Genomic DNA, 25132 nt, shown 5'->3' with positions numbered 1-25132 from the left:
ACTGCAGCACCTATTGAAGAATACAATTATATAATAAAAAACATACAAAATATGTGTATTTTGTACACATATACAATGTCTATGTTATCTGCAAGGCTCTGGTCAACAGTAGACTATACTAAGTTTCAGGGGGAGTCAAAAGTTATCCGTGGATTTTAGAATAGGTGGGGGGGGGGGGCGGTAAGGGGCTAGTGCGCCTAACCTCTGTGTTATTCAAGAGTCAACTGTACAATCGAGAAATGATTGCTACAGGCAAGGTAATTAACATCTAGATCCTCACATAGTTATCTTTGAGGTGTGTATTAATGAGAAACCCTGAAATCCACCCTCTTAGCAAATAGCCAAAATACGAAACAAAGTGTCATAGACTGTGAATGGAAAAAGAAACAGTGGTATATATGTATGCAATGCAGTATTATTTCGCCTTAACAAAGGAGATACTGCAATTTATGACATGGGTGAACCTGGAAGACATTAGGCTAAGTGAAATAAGCCAGGCACAGGGAAAAAAAAAAAAAAACTGCATGACCTCACTTATATGTGGAATCTTAAAAGTCAAATACACAGAAGCAGAGAGTAGAACCATAGTTACCAAGGGCTGGAAGGTGGGAAAATTGGGGAGATGTTGGTCAAAGGGTACAAAGTTGCAGTTATGTAGGATGAATAAGCCTAGAGATCTTAAGTAGAGTGTGGGGACTACAGTTAATAATACTCTAGAATACAGAAGCTCTGTTATTGATTTACCAATTAATCTTTAGAAACTGACTTGACTTCACTATGTATCAATTTCCTCATTTGCCAAATAATAAAATCTGCTTTAAAGAGGTATGATTCAAGTTAATTCATATAAATGACAGCATGAGGTATTACATAAATACAAATTACAGCTTTTATTATGACAAATTTTTGGCAGCATGTCTTCAAGAAAAACTAAACAGAATCTTTTCTTCTTTTTTTTTTAAGTATATTCATTGCAATTTTTTTTTTTTTTTTTTTTTTTTTTTTTTTTTGGCCTAGCTGCTTGCAAGTCTTAGTTCTCAGACCAGGAATTTAACTAAGGCCACAGCAGTGAAAGCACTGAGTCCTAACCACTGAACCACCAAGGAATTCCCCAGAACCCTCTCTTGCAGAAGTTTTTTCTCTTAAAGATAACAGCGCTGAGAAATCTAATGGTTTTGTGCATGTACGGTAAGTGTAAGGGATGAGTCTTCTTACTAAATGTAGACTCACAAAGTTTCTCTCTCTTCTTTTTTTTTTTTTTATTGGCCAAGCTATTCAGCTTTTTCTCCAACTAGGTACCAAACACTGGCCCTTGACAGTAAATCCTAACCACTGGGCCACAGGTAATTCCCACAAAGTTTCTCTCTTGATTTACCAAGTGTTTGCCAACTGTGGGTCAATTTTTCCCTTTTCATTTTGTTTTTAAACTTTTTATTTTATATTGGAGTATAGCTGATTAACAATAGCTGTGATAGTTTCAGGTGGACAACAAAGGGACTTAGCCTTACTATTCTTCCCTTTTCTTGAAACTCTTCTCTCTAGGCAGCCTTGCTTTTGTACCACCTGCTGCTTCATCTTTTTCTGTGTCTTTTGCTTGCTACTCGTTCTTTTTGCCCCTCTAAACAAAGAAATTTCCCTCAGAAACCTAACTCAGGCTTCCTTTGTTTTTCTCTTTGCACCCCTTTCTTGGGCAATATCATAAATTTACACAACTTGAAAAAAATTCCCATCAGACAGCAGACTCAAATTCTCTCAAGCTTTAAACTTACATTCCTTTCTTCCTGTTTGAAATGTATTTGAAAATTATCTGAAAAGTCAGATCATTTAGTTTCTTTTTTTTTCAACAATAACATCATGATCTTAGTCATCTACATCAAAATCACTAAGTCACCTCTGACCCTGCTTTTTCTTTAAACCCCTCATGGATAGGCAAATTCCCATAGATTCTTTCTGTGTATCCCACCTTCCTATCTCTCCCCATTCCATCCCACCAGTCCTACACTATCACAGATCCTAATCTCCGTCTGAAAAGCTACAGTAGTTTTCTAAGGTATTTACTCACATTCTGCCAATTGCCACTTCAATCCATCCCCTTCTTAGAGTGACTTGGATCAAGCCTTTGCTGCTCTGAAACAATCAATGACTCCCTATTGCCTCTCCTTGACATACAAGATCCTATACATTAATGCCCCAAACTAACACATCCAGCTAAATCTCACTGCTCTCTTATACATAATCTATTGTTCCAATAAAACTTAATATTCCCTTAAAATTAATATTCCCTGGACATGCTGGGCACTTTGGAATAGGGGATGGAGTGGGGTGGGGTGCTTGAATTAACTGCCCACTCTTTCTGCCTCTGATCTTATTTACCTTTTCAGGCTCATAAAAGGTTTTCTTGATTTCTCCACAATCTTATGTTGACCATTTCCTCTTGGCACTTGACTCTGCAGAGCTCTCTCCTTGTATGTATGTATTTATGCACTCATTCTACTCTAATAGCATAATTGTTTATGCCTGGCTTCATTTCCACCTCTCCCTTATGAGATTTTAAACTCCTTGAGTGCAGTAAAGTTGTCATACTCATCTTTGTGGCTTGCTGTACCTAGTCTGAACTTTGCATATGTAAATGTTTAAGGAATGTCTTCAGATTAAAACTCACAAGAACTGACTTCAAATGCTTTTGGAGTTCATTAAATATTTTTTAAAACTTTGAGACTGAATTAATCATGCAAACAGTATACTACTTGGTCCTAGGTTTGCAAACAATTGGGAAAAGGGAAGTCTTGGCTTGAATCAATGGCTACATCAAGAATTTTATCAAAGGATAATTACAAAAAAAAAAACCAACTCTTGCTAGTGATACAGCAGATGACACTATTCTCTCTGAGTCAGTCTATTTTAAATTCCCAAATGGAATACTGGAGCCAGGAGCAGTGAAATGAGCAAAAGGGTTATTTCAAGGAACCTTTTTGGTAAAAGTGGGATTCTACCCTCAGCATCCCTCTGACTGTTAAATTCGGCTGTTCTATTCTGCCTACTGAAAATGACCCTGGGGCTTTGATAGACTGGGTATCCTTCTCCAAGTCCGTCCTGGGGCTGTGTTCACTGTCTATTAAACTGTGGCCATATTCCACTAAAAGTTGGAATAAACAGCTAATCTCTGCTACAAATATCAAGTTAGTCTCTGCTATTACCAAGTGACAGGCCTGGAAAAAAAACATGAAGAGCTTGCGGCTCTACCTTCAGAAGGAACGTTTATTAATGCGTATCTCCGTCACATGACAATCTTTTCAGCCGCTTTACAAAGTAAATATACAACATTTACCTGTTGAGTTATGTAAAGTCAGCAGATAGCCAGGAAAGATGTTCTATTATCAGTTAGACAGCAAGTCTACATTAGAATTTGTCCCAGCGCTTTGTGTGATTGACCTTAAGCTTCAAAATGCAAAGTGTATAATCTTTGCTTCGCCCTACTTTCTCAGATAAGCGCGCTCTTGTGTCCCATTTAGTGTGGATTTAAGACAAGAGAAAAAAAAAATTAAAGAATCAAGAAAATGAGCTGGGTTCTAAAAACCAGACTGGCAAAAGGGAATACGGACAGTGTCTTAAAACCTTAAGGACGCGGGAAAGCGAGCTGGCCGGGGCTTTAATCTCAAAGGACCTACCTTCCCTCCATTTCCTGGGCCATTTCCACTCCAGGCTAATCTTCAGCAATAACTGAATCACGTTGGGATGCGTCGCTCATTTAAAATCAGAAACCTTTCCCAGCCACTGAGTTCTCCTTTTAATTAGGCCGGTCCAGCTGAGTTAGGAGCGGACACTGACCAGCTCAGCCTTGCACTATCCTGCCGGGTCGAGGTCGCCCCAGAGGCTTCACACCCTAGCTGTATGCAGCTCGCGGGCAGCAGGGGGCGCTGCGGAACCTCCGTCCCTTCCCGGGAGAACCCCTTCCCCGGCCCAAGCGGTTAGTGCCGCCCGCAAAGACTGGACCCAAGGTCTCTATCTATCTGTGCGCTCTTCCTAAAAAGACAGTAAACCCTGCTACACGTCCAAGGTACGTGACAAAAGAAACACAGAACATGCACCCTATAAAACTAACCACTCTCTTCTTCATCCTCTCTGCGTCTCAGAGAGGCTGTTTCCAAGATTTGGAAATTAAGAAAAGTTGTTCTTGCTCACGCATTAAAGCGCGGACCTCTACCTTCCTTTAAAAAAGGAACAGCTACTGACCCTGAGCCGCCTGGGAACTCCAACTAAGTAGCTCTAAGTCGGTCCCCGCGGAGCCCCGCGCTCACTCTCCCCCGGGAGACCCGCCGGGCTTCGGCTCCAGGTTAGCCCCAACTGTGAATGGAGGGTAGAGGAAAACGGAATCCGGGCAGACCTTCCACCCACACACTCTATACCGTACACCGTCCGCTCCCTTCTCCCTACTCCCGACGGCCGAGAGCGTCGGAAGAGACTCAGGTTCCCGGGGTGGCTCCACGCTGAACGCCGGGGCCTAAGCACACCGTCCCCTTCTCCGACCTCCCCGGGAGCAGTTCGGGGACCCCGGGGAACATTTTCCGCGAGGCCCCCCAGACCACAGGCGGCGGTGCGCGCATCCTCGGTTGGAGGAGAGCGGGCGTCTGCTTACTGGGCAGCGTGTCTGGCGCCCGTTGTTTCCATCCGCCGGGCTGGTCCGTGCGCTGGAGCCGGGACGGAGACCCCGGCCACGCCTTCGGGCGTCCCCGGAGTCCCTCCACAGAGCAGGACCAAGAGGGGAGATACCCCGGCCTAGGTCTACCGCCCACCCGAGTTGCCCCGAATAGGACTGCCACGGAGGGTGGACTTTGGAGGTCCGGGGCACAGAGCGGGGCGGCCAGGGGCGCGCCTGCCCGCCCCCCGCCCGAGGCCAGCCGGGTACTCACATGTCGGGCCCCGGCGAGAAGGGCGGCGGGCAGTAGGCGCGCGGTCCCCGCTGCGGGGGCGCCGAGCGCGGCTCTAGCCCCCCGTTGACGCCCCTCCAGCCCCGCCGGCGGCGCTGCGGCTCCGCGCCTTCGTCTTCGCCCTCCTCCTCCTCCTCCGGCGCGGGGAAGGTCACCCTCGTTTGCTCCTTGCACTTCCTGACCTTGCTGGACATCGCGCCGGCCGCGGTCCGAGTGCGGGGATGCCGGCCGCCGGCCTCGGTCTCCACCGCCGCCGAGGCGCGTTCTCCCCGCGGCGCCCTTTCCACGCCTCCAGAGGGCCCCGGGCGACCCCGGGCGGGGAGGCAGGAAGAGAGACCCGCGCAGCCGGAGACAGAGCAGTTAGAGGCGGGAACCAAAGCCGGGTCACCGGCGCCCACCTTCAAACCGCGGGTGCATCGGCCGCGCCCGTGGCCGCGAGGAGGAAGCTCTGGGCCGGGCTGGGCGAGAGTGCTGGGAAACGCTCTCCTGCCCCGCGGCGGCGGCGGCGCCTCCTCCGTGCCCGTCTCCTGTCTCCGACAGCATCACTTGCTAGGACAGTACCGTGACTGAGGGCGAAAGAAGAGAGGGGGAGGGAGGAAGAGAGGAAGGGAGAGGAGGGGAAGAATCAATTCCTTATCAAACAGCGAGAACTGGAGAGGAAAGCAGACAGATCAGCAGGCAGGACATAAAGAAATCAGAGAAACTTCCCTTCCCAATCTCTCCTTTCTCTTCCAAAAGAGCCCTTTTCCCTTTAGACATACAGGTTGCCCAAGGAAGGGGAAAAGGAAATCGTCTGGCTTGTTAATTTTCCTGCAGTTGTATTTACCCTATTCGGCTTTATATTTCTTTGAAGAGGCACATTTGTTCGTTGTATTATTCACCCTAAAACTTAGTTGAACCTACTGAGGTTTAAGTACATTCCCCTGAGTGCCAAGAATGGTAATGTTTTAATCGTGCAGAATGCTTCAGGTAGTTTTTTGGATTATTTTAAATGAATCTCAAAATATCTAACAAGATTTATATACTTTCCAAGAAATATTTTCTGGAAAAATTTAAAATATCCTTTTTAAAACATAAAAATTGACTTTAAAGATTCAAGAGCAGTATTTCTTCTGGGAGAAAAAGCCTCGTGGGATTTTAGGCAGAAGGAGTTTTAAGGATCAAGAAATTTATCCCTTTAGAAATAAAAAATATTATTTTAGAATATTATTAGAATTATATAGATTTAATATTACTAGATATTATTATTATATAGAATTAATATTATTAGAATAATATAGAAGAGTATTATTTTAGAAATAAGAAAACTGAGCCCTAGTGAGACTGAGTAAACTACTCAAGATAGGTAATAGAAAACTCAGAGCTAGGCAAGTGTATTTTCCAAAGCTTTCTAGTGCCTCAAATAAACACTTTCCAGCAAGTCCAACTTAGAAGAATCACAAATGTACCAGATATGCTATGATGAAATAAGATACTCATTTTTACCTGTATCCAATTACACTATATTTTTTTAAAGAAATATTATTCTCAAATTTAAACAAAACACAAGGAAATTTAGCTCTTTTGAATTATAGTCTTAAAAAGTAAATAATATATTGTGTGTTTTATTAAGATGATAACGTCTGTATGTTTAAGGAAGCAATGGTATTTATATTTATTTATACATCTGGTACCGGAGAAGGCAATGGCGCCCCACTCCAGTATTCTTGCCTGGAAAATCCCATAGACAGAGGGGCCTGGTAGGCTGCAGTCCATGGGATCGCTAAGAGTTGGACAGGACTGAGCGACTTCACTTTCACTTTTCACTTTCCTGCATTGGAGAAGGAAATGGCAACCCACTCCAGTGTTCTTGCCTGGAGAATCCCAGGGATGGGGGAGCCTGGTGGGCTGCCATCTATGGGGTCGCACAGAGTCCGACACGACTGAAGCGACTTAGCAGCAGCAGCATACATCTGGTACAGAAAAAATAAATACTGTCTAGTGTCTTACAGTTGGAAGCACCTTTCCCATACTAGCACATATAGAAGTGTTAAAATCCTCATAGTGCAAGCTTCCAGACCCCTGCAGTATTTCTAAAGCGGGACTGCTTTCAGCACCCCCAAACCACTGTTCAGTTAAGGCTTTATCATCCTCCCTGTCATCCAGTCTTTCTGCAGCCCACCTTTTCCCCAAACCATTTCAGTCTCCAGGCTACCAGAGAGATCATGCTCGGAGCAAGTCTGATCATGACTTTTCACTGTAAAAATCTCTGGTGGCTTCCCACTGCTTTCAGGTTAAAATCCAAATTTGGCATACCCAACTCTTGGTGGTCTGACCCTAATCTTTCAGTCTGTCCTCCCAGCCTCCCTCATATCATCCTAACTCCAATTATCCTGACCTTCTCATTCATCACCTGACATTCTAGCCACTTTCCTATTTCCTACCTTTGTCTGTGGTATTCCTGTCATTGAAACGTCTCTCTCCCTTCATCTGCTTGGCACACTTTTACTTTTTACTGAAGACTTAGACTAGGTATGGCATCCTATTTGATACCCCTCCTGCCTTCCAGTGAAGTTCCCATAGCCCTTGGTCCAGTGCCTGTGTCGCGTTGTGCATACTGCAATCCCACCAACAGTGACAGCACATTGAAATTAACTCCTTACATGCCTGTCTACTTACAAGACTGTGAATTCTGAAGGATGGTTTGGGGTCTTATTTACCCTTGAGCTTCTTGAGAGTTCCTCTTTTTTTTCCTCGCATTTAGCTCAGTACCTGATGCACAGAACAAACTCAATAAATGTTTGTTGAATGAATTCAGGAAGTGTATAGGCTCTTTATAATTATATTAGCAAGTGTCTGAACTGCTTTTAAGAGGCTCTGAATTGAAGCACTGTGGGAGTGCTAGAGTGACAAGGGTTTACTCTTATGTGTGGTCTTAGTTTGCCAGGGCTGTCACGGATTGTAAGAGTGGCTTAAACAACAGAAATGTGTTTTCTGACAGTTCTGTAACCTGAAAGTCTGAGATCAAGATGTTGACAGCGTTGGTTTCTTCCGAGACCTCTCTCCTTGTCTGTCTTCTTCCCAAGTCTTCACTTGGCCTTACTCTGTCTGTGTCCTGATCTCCTCTTCTTAAAAGGACACAAGTCAGACTGGTTTAGGGCCCGTTGTAATGACCTCATTTTTAGCTTAGTTACCTCTTTAAAGACTTGTAATCAATTATAGTCACACTGAGGTATGGTAGTTAGGATTTCAACATATAAATGAGGGACAGGGACACAATTCAGCCTATAAGACAAACCATCTCTCCTGGACTGAGGGAATTGTTCCATCCAGAATCTGCCAACATTTTTATTCTTAAGAAGTACATTCATGAGATTCATGAACACCCAGGGGAGAGGAAATCTAAAAGAAAGTAGGTTCTTAAAAGAGAGAGAAAATGTGGACCTCCTTGGCATAAATCAGCTTTGTCTTTTTCATTCTCTTCTTCTGTAAAAGAGGATCTGCCACTGAATATAAGTTGTTGGCTGTCTCTGTACTCATGAAATCAGTGTTTACCTAACATACTTCGAAATCCATTACTCCTTTGGAAAACAACAATGACAAAATCAGTATTCAATATTCAGGAAATCAACCGTTGAGGCAGGTTATTTTCAAGTAGAGATGGTCACTAAAGCAGAAAAGGAGCTAAGAAATGCTTTACCTTCTATAAAATCTGTTTCACACTTGGTGGAAGGCTTTGTTCTCTGTCTCTCTATCTCCTCTCTCTCCCTCGGTCTTCTTCCAGGGTTGTCTGTAACACACCTACTAAGAAGCCCTCTTGAGCAGTAATTCTTGCATCTTGGGATTAAGGTTAGACTTAGCAATTTTCTCAAGGGAATAAGAGCATGGACAAAGTTGTAATATTCCAAACAGTGCACATTTTTTCCCTCCTTAAGAATAGACATTCTCTTATAAGTGGACTTTGCTTTGCTTCAAAGAAAAATAGACTATTTTTTTTCCAAAGAAGTTTTAGATTCACAGCAAAAAGGAGTGCAAAGTATAATAAGTTCTCTTATATCTCCCACCCTGACACTTGCATCTTTCTGTGTTAGTTGCTTAGTCATGTCCGACTCTGCAACCCCATGGACTGTAGCCCACCAGTCTCCTTTGTCCACGGAATTTCCAGGCAAGAATACTAGAGTGGGTAGCCATTTCCTCCTCCAGGGGATCTTCCTGACCCAGGAATTGAACCCAGGTCCCCTGCATTGCAGGCAGATTCTTTACCATCTGGGCCACCAGGGAAGCCTTGACACTTGCATTCATTCATTCATTCATTTCAGTCGCTCAGTCGTGTCCGACTCTTTGCGACCCCATGAATCACAGCACACCAGGCCTCCCTGTCCATCACCAACACCCCGGGGTTCACTCAGACTCACATCCAAGGAGTCAGTGATGCCATCCAGTCATCTCATCCTCTGTCGTCCCCTTCTCCTCCTGCCCCCAATCCCTCCCAGCATCAGAGTTTTTTCCAATGAGTCAACTCTTCACATGAGGTGGCCAAAGTACTGGAGTTTCAGCTTTAGCATCAATCCTTCCGAAGAAATCCAGGGCTGATCTCCTTCAGAATGGACTGGTTGGATCTCCTTGCAGTCCAAGGGACTCTCAAGAGTCTTCTCCAATACCACAGTTCAAAAGCAGCAATTCTTCAGTGCTCAGCCTTCTTCACAGTCCAACTCTCACATCCATACATGACCACAGGAAAAACCATAGCCTTGACTAGACTAAACTTTGTTGGCAAAGTAATGTCTCTGCTTTTGAATATGCTATCTAGGTCGGTCATAACTTTCCTTCCAAGGAGTAAGTGTCTTTTAATTTCATGACTGCAACCACCATCTGCAGTGATTTTGGAGCCCAAAAAAACAAAGTGTGACACTGTTTCCACTGTTTCCCCATCTATTTCCCATGAAGTGATGGGACTGGATGCCATGATCTTCGTTTTCTGAATGTTGAGCTTTAAGCCAACTTTTTCACTCTCCACTTTCACTTTCATCAAGAGGCTTTTTAGTTCCTCTTCACTTTCTGTCATAAGGGTGGTGTCATCTGCATATCTGAGGTTATTGATATTTCTCCCGGCAATCTTGATTCCAGCTTGTGTTTCTTCCAGTCCAGTGTTTCTCATGACGTACTCTGCATAGAAGTTAAATAAGCAGGGTGACAATATACAGCCTTGATGTACTCCTTTTCCTATTTGGAACCAGTCTGTTGTTCCATGTCCAGTTCTAACTGTTGCTTCCTGACCTGCATACAGGTTCCTCAAGAGGCAGATCAGGTGGTCTGGTATTCCCATCTCTTTCAGAATTTTCCAGTTATTGGATTTGGCATAGTCAATAAAGCAGAAATGATGTTTTTCTGGAACTCTCTTGCTTTTTCCATGATCCAGCAGATGTTGGCAATTTGATCTTTGGTTCCTCTGCCTTTTCTAAAACCAGCTTGAACATTAGGAAGCTCATGGTTCACGTATTGCTAAAGCCTGGCTTGGAGAATTTTGAGCATTACTTTTCTAGCATGTGAGATGAGTGCAATTGTGCGGTAGTTTGAGCATTCTTTGGCATTACCTTTCTTTGGGATTGGAATGAAAACTGACCTTTTCCAGTCCTGTGGCCACTGCTGAATTTTCCAAATTTGCTAGCATATTGAGTGTAGCACTTTCACAGCATCATCTTTCAGGATTTGAAAGTGCTCAACTGGAATTCCATCACCTCCACTAGCTTTGTTTGTAGTGATGCTTTCTAAGGCCCACTTGACTTCACATTCCAGGATGTCTGGCTCTAGGTGAGTGATCACACCATCGTGATTATCTGGGTCATGAAGATCTTTTTTGTACAGTTCTTCTGTGTATTCTTGCCACCTCTTCTTAATATCTTCTGCTTCTGTTAGGTCCGTACCATTTCTGTCCTTTATCGAGCCCATCTTTGCATGAAATGTTCCCTTGGTATCTCTAATTTTCTTGAAGAGATCTCTAGTCTTTCCCATTCTGTTGTTTTCCTCTATTTCTTTGCATTGATTGCTGAGGAAGGCTTTCTTATCTCTTCTTGCTATTCTTTGGAACTCTGCATTCAGATGCTTATATCTTTCCTTTTCTCCTTTGCTTTTCACTTCTCTTCTTTTCACAGCTATTTGTAAGGCCTCCCCAGACAGCCATTTTGCCTTTTTGCATTTCTTTTCCATGGGAATGGTCTTGATCCCTGTCTCCTGTACAATGTCACAAATCTGAGTCCATAGTTCATCAGGCACTCTATCTATCAGATCTAGTCCCTTGAATCTATTTCTCACTTCCACTGTATAATCATAAGGGATTTGATTTAGGTCATACCTGAATTTCCCTACTTTCTTCAATTTAAGTCTGAATTTCGTAATAAGGACACTTGCATAGCCTCCCCCAATATTAACACTCTTCACCAGAGTATTACATTTGCTACAACTGATGAACGTACAGTTACACATTTTTATCATCCAGAGTCCATAGTTTGCATTAGAGTTTACCTTTTGTTTTGTACATTCTATAGATTTGGACAAATTTGTGATGACATATTGATATATCCATCACACAGAGTATTTTCACTGCCCTAAAAATCCTCTGTGCTTTCCCTATTCATCCCACCCTTGCACCTAACCCTTGACAACCACTGATTGTTTTATTGTCTCTATCAGTTCAGTTTAGTTCAGTTGCTCAGTCATGTCCGACTCTTTGCTACCCCATGAATCACAGCACGCTAGGCCTCACTGTCCATCACCAACTCCCGGAGTTCATTCAAACTCACGTCCATCAAGTAAGTGATGCCATCCAGCCATCTCATCCCCTGTCATCCCCTTCTCCTCCTGCCCCCAATCCCTCCCAGCATCAGAGTCTTTTCCAATGAGTCAACTCTTCGCATGAGGTGGCCAAAGTACTGGAGTTTCAGCTTTAGCATCATTCCTTCCAAAGAACACCCAGGACTGATCTCCTTTAGAATGGACTGGTTTGATCTCTTTGCGGTCCAAGGGACTCTCAAGAGTCTTCTTCAGCACCACAGTTCAAAAGCATCAGTTCTTCTGCACTCAACTTTCTTCACAGTCCAACTCTCACATCCATACATGACTACTGGAAAAACCATAGCCATAACTAGATGGACCTTTGTTGACAAAGTGATATCTCTATAGTTTTGCTTTTTCCAGAATATCGTATAATTGGAATTATACCTTTGTATGTGTATGTAGCCTTTTCAGATTGGCTTTTTTTCACTTAGATTAAAATTCTACCATGTCCTTTCATGGCTTGAAAGTTCATTTCTTTTTAGCACTGAGTAATATTTCATTATCTGAATGCACCACAGTTTCTTTATCCATTCACTTATTGAAAGACATCTTGGTTGCTTCAAAATTTTGGCACTGATGAACAAAGCTGCTATAAACAAGTATATGCAGGTTTGTGTATAGACATAAGTTTTCAACTCCTTTGGGTAAATATCAAGCAGTGCAACTACTGGAAATGGTAAAATTATGTTTAGTTTTGTAAGAAACCTCCAAACTATCTTTAAAAATGACCACATCATTTTGCATTTCCACCAGCAGTGAATGAAAGTTCCTGTTGCTCCACATCCTTGCCAGTGTTTGGTGTTGTCAATGTTCTGGGTTTTGACCATGCTAATAGGTAATTAGTGGTAGCTCATTGTTGTTTTCATTTGAATTTCCCTGATGAGGTACGGTATGCAACATCTTTTCATGTGCTTAATGCCATCTGTATATCTTCTTTAGTGAGGTGTCTGTTAAGATCTTTGGCCCATTTTTAGTCTCGTTGTTTGTTTTCTTATCATTTAATTTTAAGAGTTCTTTGTATATTATGGATAACAGTCTGTTATCAGATATGTCTTTTGCAAATAAAGTAGCCTTCTCTTATTTGCAGTTCACTTTCCATGATTTGAAAATATTAAATGGAAAATTCCAGAAAACAAAGTTTTAAATCACAGGCTTTTCTGAGTAGCATGATGAAGTCTTGCACAACCCCACTCAGGACGTGGTCTATTCCTTCATCCCGCTGATTCTGTTAGTCTATTAAGAGCCATCTCAGTTATCAGATCTACGGTTGTGGTCTCGCAGTGCTTGAGCTCAAGTAATCCTTATTTTACTGGATAAACACCCCAAAACACAAGAGTAGTGGTTCAGGTGATTCGAATATGCCAAAGAGAAGCCATAAAGTGCTTCCTTGAGGTGAAGAAGTGATAGTTTTCGACATGAGGAAAAAAATCATATGCTGCGTTTGCTAAGATATAAGATAAGACTGAATCTTCTCTTCATGAAATTTTGAGGAAGGAAAATGAAATCTAGTTTTGCTGTCACATTTCAAACTGCAAAAGTTATGGCCACAGTTCATAAGCACTCAGTTAGGATGGAAAAAGCATTGCATTTGTACAATAAGCTATTTCGAGAGAGCTTCAACAATAACTAATAAAATAGAATGATTATAACAATATTCTGTGATAAAAGTTACATAAATATTGTACATAAGCTCCACATTTATGTAACTTTTATCACAGAATATTGTTATAATCATTCTATTTTATTAGTTATTGTTGGTAATCTCTTACTGTGCATCATTTATAAATTAAACTTTACTATAGGTACGCATGTGTAAGAAAAGACTTAAGGTTGACTACTATCCACGATTTCAGACATCCATATCCCCCAAGGATAAGGGGGAACTACTGTATTTTCTCCCAGTCTGTGGCTTGTCTTTTCAGGCTCTTGATTCTTTGCTTTTTACAAGAAATATAAGTCATTAATTTTTCTTAGCAGCATAAACTTGTAATATGGGAATGCTACATATGAGGATAATTGAACCTGAAAAAAGAGCATCACTGAACATATGACGTGGTAGTTGGTGCTCTCATGACTTATACGCAGAATCAGCAGTGTTCTATTAACTGTTTCACTAATGCTTGCAGCCTTGGAGGTCTCACGTAATTTCCTACCTTAAAACATTTGTCTTGCAAATTTGTTCATAGGACACAAGTTTGAAACTCCAAATTTACTTTATCATAGATATAAGGTTTAAGTGATGGTTATATTTTTAACCAGTTCACAAATGCTTACTTAACTTAAACTGGTTTCAGTGACAGTATAGAGAGGTATCTAAGAACATATACTCTGGGCCAGAGGCCTGGAGTCCAGTCCTGTGTCTGCTACTCTGTGACTTTAGGAAAGCTACCTAAACTCTCTGAGCTTCAGTTTCCTCCTCTGTAAAATGAAGATAAAATCATAGTACCCATTTTATAGGGATGCTATGAAGATTCTAATGTTAATTGCATGGAAAACTTACACAAAAGATATTGTGTGAGAATCATCTACTATTAGTTCACTATTGGATAGAAGTCTGAAGTCTGGATCCTAAGGCAAGGAGCTGCCATGTCTAATTTAGATACCTCTCTATATAAAAGCATTTACTAAATCGTGTAATTGTACTTAGTAAATAGCATTTACTAAATTGCGTAACTGTTGACTTGCTTGTCTGTCTCCGCCGCTGCTAAGCTCTATTGAAGGCAGGGACAGTGTCTTATCTGACACTGTCACACTGTGTAATCATAAACCTGGAAACAGCAAGTGTTCAATAAGTGGTAACTAGTAATAGCAGCAGAGTGACAGTTGCAGAAGCAGATATTCAGAAAATATTTATGGAATGAAAATCCAGGTATGAGGAGGAGAAGGGAGATAATGTCTTCTGCTTTGGGCACAGTGCCAACTTCAAGTAAAAACTGGGAATGGGCAAAATTCCTCTTTGGTGTCTTCCTCGTCTTTTTTTTCTCCAACCTTATGGTGCCTGCCTTCTCTGGCACCTATGGGCTCAGTGATTTTATATGGTTTGAATTATCCCACAATGTTATCTCTCTGGCCTGCTATACCTCAAAAGTGCTCCAAGCTTTACAATCACCCTTGTATCCCCTGCCAGTCAAAATTACTCTTGCTTCAGGGCAACCAATCTCAGCTAGCTGTCTTATACAAATTCACACTAATGTGTGTGAACATTTGAGAGTCTTTAATCCTCCAAGAGATTTAAGTTTTTCAAAAATTGCATTTAGTGGAATTATTAGCTGTGTATTAAAGTGAAGTGAAAAGAATATACTTTTTCAGAGGGATGGGAAGGGGTGAGAAATTGCCAAGGAGCAAGCTGGTGGAGGGGGAAGTTTCCTACAGGGTTTCTGACTTTTATCTTCCCTGTTACTAAATTACCATTCCCAAACGTTTTATATTTTGCACCACCCCCCCCACAGCCCCCAAAGCCTTTTCATCAGAATCTTCCCATTGCACTCGCAAGAAAGGGTGAAGTTTGAGGGAAGTGAAAGTGTTAGTCGCTCAGTCGTGTCCAACTGATCCCATGGACTGTTAGCCTGCCAGGTCCTCTGTCCGTGGAATTTTCAGGCAAGAATACTGGAGTGGGTTTCCATTCCCTTCTCCAGGGGATCTTCCTGACCCAGGAATCGAACCCCAGGTCTCCTGCATTGCAGGCAGATTCTTTACCATCTGAGTCACTAGGGAGCAATTTGAGGAGGGAGTGGAAAACACACTGAGGTACAGCTAGAGACTTTATGGTGGTGGTGGTGGTTTAGTTGCTAAGTCATGTTTGACTCTTTGTGATCCCATGGACTGTATCCTGCCAGGCTCCTCTGTCCATGGTCTTCTCCAGGCAAGAATATTGGCGTAGGCTGCCATTTCCTTCTCCAGGGGATCTTCCCGACCCAGGGATCCAATCTGCTTTGGCAGATGGGTTCTTTACCACTGATCTGCCTGGGAAGCCTGCTAGACTTTATGTATGTATAGTCTCAATCTTGAGAAAATAGGGACAGAAATGTGTTATTGTTGAAAGACAATTCTCCATGAATACCTTCTATTTCTATACATCTTGCAAGCAGACACAGAGTCTGCCTTTGTTCTGGAATATCTTTGCAAGAGTGTTTGTAAAAGGCCAACAGCTTTGGAAGGCAGAGATAGACAAAGAGTAGGTTTGTTTACTGTCCAGTATAATAAAGATGATGTTCCCACTGGGTAAAGGGCAAGCTGGCTTACTGATCAGTATAAAAGATTTGGTTTCCCAGATGTGGGGTTCCTCTCAAGTGATGCAACCCACTGCATGTGCAGAAATCATCTGGCCCCCTTCCTGTCACTTTGTGGAAGTTGACACTCTGGAAACTGGCACAAATGCTGATGCTCCAGCTCCTGTTATTGCTGTGAGTAAAAACCGTCCTTTGTTTCTGGTCCAGGAGTTTTGTGCCTTCTGCCAGCATCCATGAAACTGTGATTGACCAAATTGTTAGCTTGCAAATAGTGTAATATCTCAGAGTTCTTGACAATTATTATATTTTACAGATAAAAAAAAATCCACAGTCCTCCCCAGAGCAGTAATCTCCAAGAGTAAATTAGGTTCTGAAAGAGGTTGGAATAACTTTCCCATGGGAATAAATGCATTAACTTATTAATTAATTTTTCAATGTTTGCTAACGATTTTTTATGTGGAATCAGTACTGAAGGAAAGCAATACCCTCTGCTTAGTAAGATACAGACTTGATGAGTGCTTATAGTTTTGTGTTGACAGTCTGAGGAGTGACTTGACACTGCTACTCAGCCAACACTGCTACTCAAGGCTTAGAATGCTGTTGTGTTTGAGACTTGAGGAGAGGTGAGGGTGAATACTTAGCTTTCACTTCCTTGACCTCTGTCTGCATGTACATGCAGAAATCAAATCTGTCCAGCATCTATTTCTGGTGTGGGCAAGAACAACTCTGCTTCATCCTAATCTTTATTATTCCTGCCCACCCCCTTCCAAAGCCTATTTAAAGACATGTTCCTCAAAGTTATATTTGTCCTTCCTTGAGGGAAGAAAAAAGTACTGATCATTTACAAATGGGAAACTGCCAGAAATGTGTCTAAGTCACCTGTCAAATAGGGAGGTTGAGAAAATTGGGTAGTTCAAGTTTTCCAATCATAGTATTTTCACCATTAGTGAAATGAGCTAAGTAGTCATTTCTTATTCATATTATTCTTTGCAGGATGAGTCCTTAGAACACAGTAAAAACGGTGATTAAAACTAAAGTGCAATTCTCTTTCCTTCTCTTACTCATATACTTTTTCATGTCTAATTTATTCTGTGCAACATACACATCACTTTCAGACTGCAAATGCAATCCCATTCTAAGGTCTGAAGTATTCAGTAATAGAATTAGGATAAAGTTATCAGTCTCCTTATCACCAGTTTGCTTCCTTTGTTTTGTTTAAAAGCATAAGTATCTACTCACCACCAGTGGATGAGAAGAGACTTGACTTTTGGACATTTAATCAGGTCTAACTGGGTATGGATTTAGGGAAGGGGAAGTGGGTCTCATTTAAACATTCTGCATGTGTAAAGGACATGTTTCCCCTTTGCTTTAAACCAGGTCCTTACTCCTCTACCCCATTTAGCTGTCCCTAATCTTCAGATGTAATTCCTCTATCTTGTTACTCAACTTAGGCAAAGTTTGCGTGCCTGCATGTGTGCCAGATCGCTTCAGTCATGTTCAACTCTTCGCAGCCCTGTGGACTATGGCCTGCCAGCCTCTTCTGTCCATGGGATTCTCCAAGCAAGAAAACTGGAGTGGGTTGCCCTCCTCCAGGGAATCTTCCCGACCCAGGGTTTGAACCCATGTCTCTTAGGTCTCCTGAACTGGCAAACGGGTTCTTTACCACTATTGCCACCTGGGAAGCCCAGGCAAAGAGTTAAGGGAATACAAAAAGAAAGAGAAATAAAAGAAAAGACTTATAAAGTTTTCTACTTCTTTCTCTTTATATTTACCTGGAATAATTTATCTTGAAAACATATGAAATATCCACATTCATGGGATGCTCAGTGGACTCATTTTAATGCAAATTTTGATTAAAAATTAAAATTACAAGATAGTCACATAGTAACATATAGCTAAATTATTAATACTTTTGATATAATATTATAGTCAATAGAATGTCTTTAAGTACTTTAGGGATAGAGGAAATGGAGGATATTATACTGTCTAAAAAATCATGAACTATGGATTTGAAATATATCTGAAAGAACATCTAGTCTGATCACCTTATAATACTTGAATCTCTCTGTGCTTTCCTGGCTAAATGTTTGAACATATATATTAATATCTTTATAATGTCAACAGTTTTATCCACTTGCCTCTGTAGAGAAATAGATCTTTTTTTTGGTTTTAGTCCAATAAATCCTTTCTTAGAGTTTCAGATGCTGGGGGAAATTGTGTAGCATACATCATTTTTAAAAATTAATATATTTTTAATTGGAAGATTTACAATATTGCTTTACAATATTGTGTTGGTTTCTGCTGTACAATAATGTGAATCAGTCATGGCTTTATATATATATCCCCTCCCACCTGAGCCTCCCTCCCAACTCCCTATCGCACCCCTCTAGATCGTCACAGATCACCAGGCTGGGCTTCCTGTGTTATATAGCAAGTTCCCACTGTTTGTCTATTTTACACATAATAGTGAATATATGTCAATGCTACTTTCTCAATTTGTCCCACCCTTACCTTCCCCTGCTATGTCCACAAGTCCATTCCCTACATCTGTGTCTCCATTCCTTCCATATCTTAATCAATGAATCAAGGGTTTCCCAGGTGGTGCTAGAGGTAAAGAACCCAGCTACCAATGCAGGAGACTTATAAGAGAGGCTTATAAGAGAGAATCCCGTGGACAGAGGAGGCTTGTGGGCTATAGTCCATGGGGTCGCAAAGAGTTGGACATGACAGAAGCGACTTAGCACATGTGCACGCAATGAGTCAAATCTGTAACTGCCCTTATAAGGAAGGTTGTTGAATCTCTTTGCAATAGAATAAGTGTTCAAAGGGAGAGCTTTAAGTGATGTCTATGAGGGTTCCTGGGAAGCAGTGTTGTTCAATACCACCTACAAAGACTAGAAAAGTCCAACTGGACATGTACAAATCAAATGGGGACAACTGAGTCTCCATTGAAAGTTTCGGCTTTTAAAATAAAAGTGTTGGATACAACCCAATCAGAACTTTTTAGGATTGTGAGTTGGAGGTGGAAATGGAGAGCAATTATAGGATCTGTGTGTGTGTGTGTGTGCGCTTAGTCGCTCAGACGTGTCTGACTCTTTGCGATCCCCTGGACTATAGCCCACCAGGTTCCTCTGTCCATAGAATTTTCCAGGGAAGAATACTGGAGTGGATTGCCCTTTCCTATTCCAGGGGATCTTCCAGATTCAGGAATCGATCCCTGTAAGGATCTACATTATTAGTTTTTGCCTACACTAGATTTCAGTTTGACTATAGATCAGGAGAAATATAATTGAAAGTGAAAATCAATTGAAAATATAATTGAAAATGAAAGCTTTGAAGCTTGGCTTAAATTTGATTTCTCCTGGAAAGGGAGCTTTGTTGGCAATCCTGTGAAGGTGCCACTTGCTGCCGAGTCCAGGTACAATACAAAAGAGCTGTTATCTGTATCAAACAATTCCTGCACACTAAAGTGTTCCCCATAAACGTTAGATATTAGTCTCAGCTACTGAACCGCAAAAAGGAGACATTTCTTTGGGATGTTTCGTTTGTTTCATGTCGACTCTTTTCTCTGCTCAACTGTTTAGCTAGCAGCTTCAAATTCTGAAATCCCAGAGGAGAGAGAGGCTTCTCACACATCCAAAAGAACATGGCAGGCTCCCAGACCGTAAATGGCTTCAATTTTCATGTAAAGCAGCTTAGTGAATCATAGGTGGATTCTTACCAAAAATGCATTGATGGGCCTATGCCATCAATAACACCTTATTTAAAAATAATCAGCTTATCCTTGGCTAGATATATTATGCATAGTGTAGCCAAAAACATTAGAACATCAACAAAGACACCTTTGGAGTTCATTCAGGAAAAACCCAATATCTACAAATGAACTGATTTCAGGAGGAATAATAAAAGCTTGTAATGTGGGGTGAACTTCAATAGAATGATGAGCTTAAATTAAACCCTCAAGCAAAGAATAGTGAGATGTCCACCACTTAAAACCCTTCAAAGTCTCCTCATTGACTCCAGATAATGTCCTTTACTTAACACTTAAGACTCTTGATGATCTGGCCCTTGCCTATCTTTATGACCTTATTTGCTACTCTCATCCCTTTGAGACTTTGTATATGTGTTCCCTCTGCCTAGATTACATCCATTCAAAAAGGTTAATTAGCACCAATTATATGTCCCTCCTTGAATGTCTGCCTGGCAAACTCTTCAGCTTTCAGAACTCAGAAGTCCCCTCCTCCTTGAAGTTTCATTCCTCAAGGCAAGTTTATAACCATATTCTTACCCTTTTAAATAATGCCACCGCTGTACTTTGCACACAATCTGGTGCAGGCTTGTACACAACCCTGGTAGAACCATACAGCGACTTCTTTTTGAGAGAGTAAAAAAAATTACACAAGTGAATATATTCTAATTGTTCGAAGTTTTCGCCTTTTCAGAAATAACTATAGTTGACAGGGACATATTTTTTTCAAATTTTTTTCTATATACTTATATGCCCAATAGGCAATTTAGTGTACTTAAAAGCACAGACCTTGGAGCCAAGGTGTTCAGGAGAAAATTCAAGCTCTACCCCATAACATTTTGGGGTTCTTGTGCAAATTACTTACACTGTCTGTGTCTCAGTTTCCTTATCTACAGAATAGTAATAATGATAATTCATAGCTGATTGAGTTAATACATAAAGCACCTAGAACAGTGCCCTGCACGTAGTATACTCTTAAAGTGTTTGCTGTATATGTTATACAAGTATTGGTTTTTATGATTTTTTAAAATTATATAAAGGAAGTTATGCTATACTTACTGTTCTGCAGCTTTTAACTTTGCTTAACTATCTACCCTATATTATAATATGAATTTACTATATACTGATGCTAGGAAAGACATAGGGCAGGAAGAGAAGGGGGCAACAGAGGATGATATGGTTGGATGGCAACACCAACTCAATACACATGAGTTTGAGCAAACTCCAGGAGATGGTGAAAGACAGGGAAACCTGGCGTGCTGCAATCCATGAGGTCACAAAGAGTCAGACATGACTGAGTGACTGAACAACAGCAAATTTAACCATTGACTATATTTTTTATTTGCTTCTCTGGGTCTTGGTTACAGTATGTTAGATCTAGTTCCCCTGACCAGGGTTGGGACCTGGGCTCCCTGCATTTTCAGCGTGGAGTCCTAGCCACTGAACCACCAGGGAAGTCCCTAAGATAGGGTTTTACCCACACTTAAGTCTACCTGGAGTATTCCTTCTCAATTATGTCCTAAACTTACCATTGATTATTTAATTTGCTTCTAAGTTGATTGCTACATGACAGTATTTTGCAGGAAAATTTCTAAAATTTTTGAGTCAAAGTATATATTCACTTTTTGTTTACTTAGGTATTTTATGGAATTCCCCTATAAAGAGTCTGTAGTCAGTTTTTTTTTAATTTATTCTATTTTATTTTTTAACTTTACAATATTGTACTGGTTTTGCCATATATCACCATGAATCCACCACAGGTATACATGTGTTCCCCATCCTGAACCCTCCTCCCTCCTCCCTCCCCAGTTTTTAAATTCCCATTTGCAGTCCTGACAAGCAGGGGTCAAAGGTGAGTCTAGTACACATTGAGTAAGACACATCTCCCAGGTCACACAGCCTCGTCAGTAGGTGTCAAGAAGGCTCGGAAATAGGGTTTCTCTGGTTCACTTATCTCTAACACTTGAGGTCATAAATGAGCCCTGAATATACTGCAGATCTTTTTTCCCTGCCCCTCACACACACAGCCTTCCTATGACCCCACTATCTGCCTTGAGTCTACTAAGACTGTCTCCTTTGTCTAAGTGTTTATGTCACTCACCATAAGAAACTCCATATTCCAGCTCACCCCTTCTCTCTCACAAACTCTGCTCATTTCTACTTCTAACACACACCCTGTCTCTCACACACGCTTCACCAAAGTATTGAATCACATTAAATCAAGACCATGAATATCAAATGGGCTCTTTGGCTGACCATCGCAATGTGGAAGACAGTGGGGGAGGGAGGCAAGTAGAAATATGTGAAGAGTTATGTCTTATGTTAGGGAAGGGTAACTGTATGGAAGATGATGAAAAATAGACATTTAAATATGCATTATTGGGACTTCACTGGCGGCTCAGTGGTTAACAACCCACCTACCAACATAGGAGACACGAGTTCAAATCCTGGCCTTGAAGGATCCTACATGCCGTGAACAGCTGGGCCAGTTGGCTACAACTATCTATCGAGCCTGTGCTCTGGAGCCTGGCAGCTGCACCAACTGAAGCCCATGTGCCCAGGAGCACTGCTCGGCACCAAGACAAGTCTCTGCGATGAGAAGCCTGTGCATCACAGCTAGAGTGCAGCCACCATTCACTGCAGCTAGAGAAAGCCCACGTGCAGCAACAAAGATCCAGCACAGCCAAATTACATAAATAAAACAAATATGCATTATTTATGAGTGCCCCTGAAGGTTCAGTGGTAAAGAATTCACCTGCAATGCAGAAGAAGCAGGTTTGATCCCTGGGTTGGGAAGATCCCCTGGAGAAGGAAATGGCACACACTCCAGTATTCTTGTCTGGGAAATCCTATGGAAAGAGTATCCTGGCAGGCCACAGTTCTTGGGATTGCAAAAGAGTTGGACACAGCTTAGCGAATACAGAAAAACAAGAAAAAAACCTGCTGTTTTTACAAATCGCTCTCCCTTCCACATGTTAACTCTTGAGGACTGTATTCATTCTTGAGTTCTAGCAACCTGCTGCTGCTGCTGCTAAGTCGCTTCAGTCGTGTCCAACTCTGTGCGACCCCATAGATGACAGCCCACCAGGCTCCCCCGTCCCTGGGCTTCTCCAGGCAAGAACACTGGAGTGGGTTGCCATTTCCTTCTCCTACTGCTTAATAAATGCTGTGGAAATAATTTTTGACCAGAACATTCCTTTGTTATAAGTAATGACGTAAATTGATAAAGATAGTGGTGGGGATGGAAGTGATGGTGATGATGTGGGTCTAGACACTGTAAATGTATTTTATCTAAACATATTCCTCTCAGAACTTTGATAGTCTTTATGTCCTTATTAAGCAATAACCGGTTATAATTACAGGGATAGATTTGCAATTTTAATTCTGAGAATATTGTGAATTCTTTAGTCCTAGATTCTTTGTGAATTTCTTCATCCCATTGCTTAATTCCATTTTTTTTCTGTTCCTCTTAATACTTTCTTTTATTACTCTTTTACTTATTGGTCCTTATTTAAGGTATAAAGCTACTTCAGGTGCAAGGGATCAAATTGGATAAAAGACTGATAATCTTAGTAATAATTCTTTCCCTTAAAGCCTTTTTTATTAGTAATTTGATGTTTTATCTACTATTGAAATTTTGGGTAAAAAAAAAGATCACCAGCTATCAGTAGGGCTAACCAATGAAAAGAAGTAGAAACAAATAGTCCATGCACTGATTCCTTTAAATGGCATATTCTGAGATATTTTTGAGTTTTTTTCATCTATCTGTATTGATGATAGTTATTTTTTAGAAATCTGATGTTGGCCTGTGATAGATGGTCTCATTATACTGAGAATTAAATAAATATGTAATTATAATCTAGAATTTTAGGCTTTAAAAAAAGCAACATAGATTTTTACATGTGATACAAGTTAAGACTGAAATTGAGCAATGATCATCAATTCATTCAGCATTTATATAATTTATATAGAATGCATTTGTTTTCAAACTTTCCTAAATTATCTAGAATTCTTCTCATATTTCTTTTTTAGCAACTAAGATACAGAAAATTGTGCAGAAAATAAATGCAGGGCCTTTTGTTTGATCCATTGTTAAATGATTTAAGGCTTTGATTATCTATAGTCACTTTATACCTTAAAAATAGAAATTAGTCACTTTATCAAGGCATTCTTTTTTCTTGAAAAATCTTAGTATTTTACTTCTTAGCCATACTTCAAAACTCAAGAGGTTAGTAATTTTTCTGCATGAAAATGTAATGTATGTAATACATGATTATACAAACCCATTTTATTTCTTAATTCCATGGTCTCTTTTAAATTAAATGACCTGCCTTATCAGAGCTTATCAACCAGTCACTTGATTAATTATTAATTGCTGTGTGTATTTGATATGATATGAACATGGATAATCACAGTAGAATAATTTATAATGGAGAAAATGAGAGACAATAAGATTTTGGCAAAGTAATTGAGGTGCTCCCATAAAATGGAATACTATGTTGGCACAAAAGTAATATTATAGAAGAATGTTCATTGATGGGGAAAAGTTCTATACTATTAAGTAAAAACTGTGGGCCATTGAATTTTATGTGTAGCTTTATACAGTTTTTTCTCTTACAAACCAATATAGCAAAAAGACTAAGAATTTTCCATTATTTCTAAGGGCAGAAGAGGAATAGGGAAAAGACTGTGAAGATCAGTAAAGTGAAATCACATTTAAAATGGAGTTGGTAAACCCTGAACGAGGAGCTCTCAGGATCCTCTCACAGCTCACTCTACATTCCTGGGCAGGAAGAAGCTTATTTTACTACCCATGCAGGAAAAAGGAAGATTTTTTTTTCCTTACCCAGCAACAGCCCAACCATTGAGAACTGCAACTACTCAGCCAATGGGCAACTGTTACCACCTGACCTGTCCACCATTGAATTTCCACCAATGGACTTTCAGGTCAAAGCAGCCTCTCCCAACTCTCCCCCCAACCTTTTTTTCTTTTCTCTATAAGGTAACATTCCTCTCCTTTGTTGTCTGAACTGGCCTATGGTTTGCCATAGTTCACATGTCCTGAGTTATAATTCCTCTGTCATTTCCAAGCTCATTTTGCTAGTAAAATAACTGGTTGTTTTATTTTTAAAATTGACAGGGTGTCTAGGATTTGTGATGACTCTTAAATTTTCCTTTAGCTTTTCTGTGTTTTTCAAAATTTCTCCAATGACCATGTGTTATTTCTAAGTAGGAAAAAAAAAAGTTAATTGAATTGCTCAAGTTAAAATCAATTTTTGTTTAATTTCCTTGTTGTTCAGTCAGTCATGTCCAACTCTTTGTGACCTCAAGGACTGCAGCATGCCAGCCTTCCCTGTCCTTCACTACCTCCTAGAGTTTTCTCAAACTCATTTCCCATTGAGTCAGTGATGGCA

The 25132-nt window shown here is 40.9% G+C and overlaps 1 protein-coding gene across 1 annotated transcript in view; it reads right to left on the bottom strand.

The window, feature by feature from the left end:
• The window catches only part of TRPC3 (transient receptor potential cation channel subfamily C member 3), a 74277-nt gene extending 68927 nt beyond the window's left edge, over nucleotides 1-5350 (bottom strand). The window contains exon 1 of the mRNA XM_055550262.1: nucleotides 4911-5350. Coding sequence (XP_055406237.1) covers nucleotides 4911-5122 — 212 coding nt within the window. The 5' untranslated portion in view covers nucleotides 5123-5350. The remainder of the gene's footprint in view (nucleotides 1-4910) is intronic.
• Between the last annotated feature and the right edge of the window lie 19782 nt (nucleotides 5351-25132).

Source organism: Bubalus kerabau, chromosome 16 (genome assembly GCF_029407905.1).
Source record: "Bubalus kerabau isolate K-KA32 ecotype Philippines breed swamp buffalo chromosome 16, PCC_UOA_SB_1v2, whole genome shotgun sequence".
Lineage (NCBI taxonomy): Eukaryota > Metazoa > Chordata > Mammalia > Artiodactyla > Bovidae > Bubalus > Bubalus kerabau.
The sequence above is the reverse complement of the archived record's forward strand: the minus strand, read 5'-3'. Positions and strand labels throughout refer to the sequence as shown.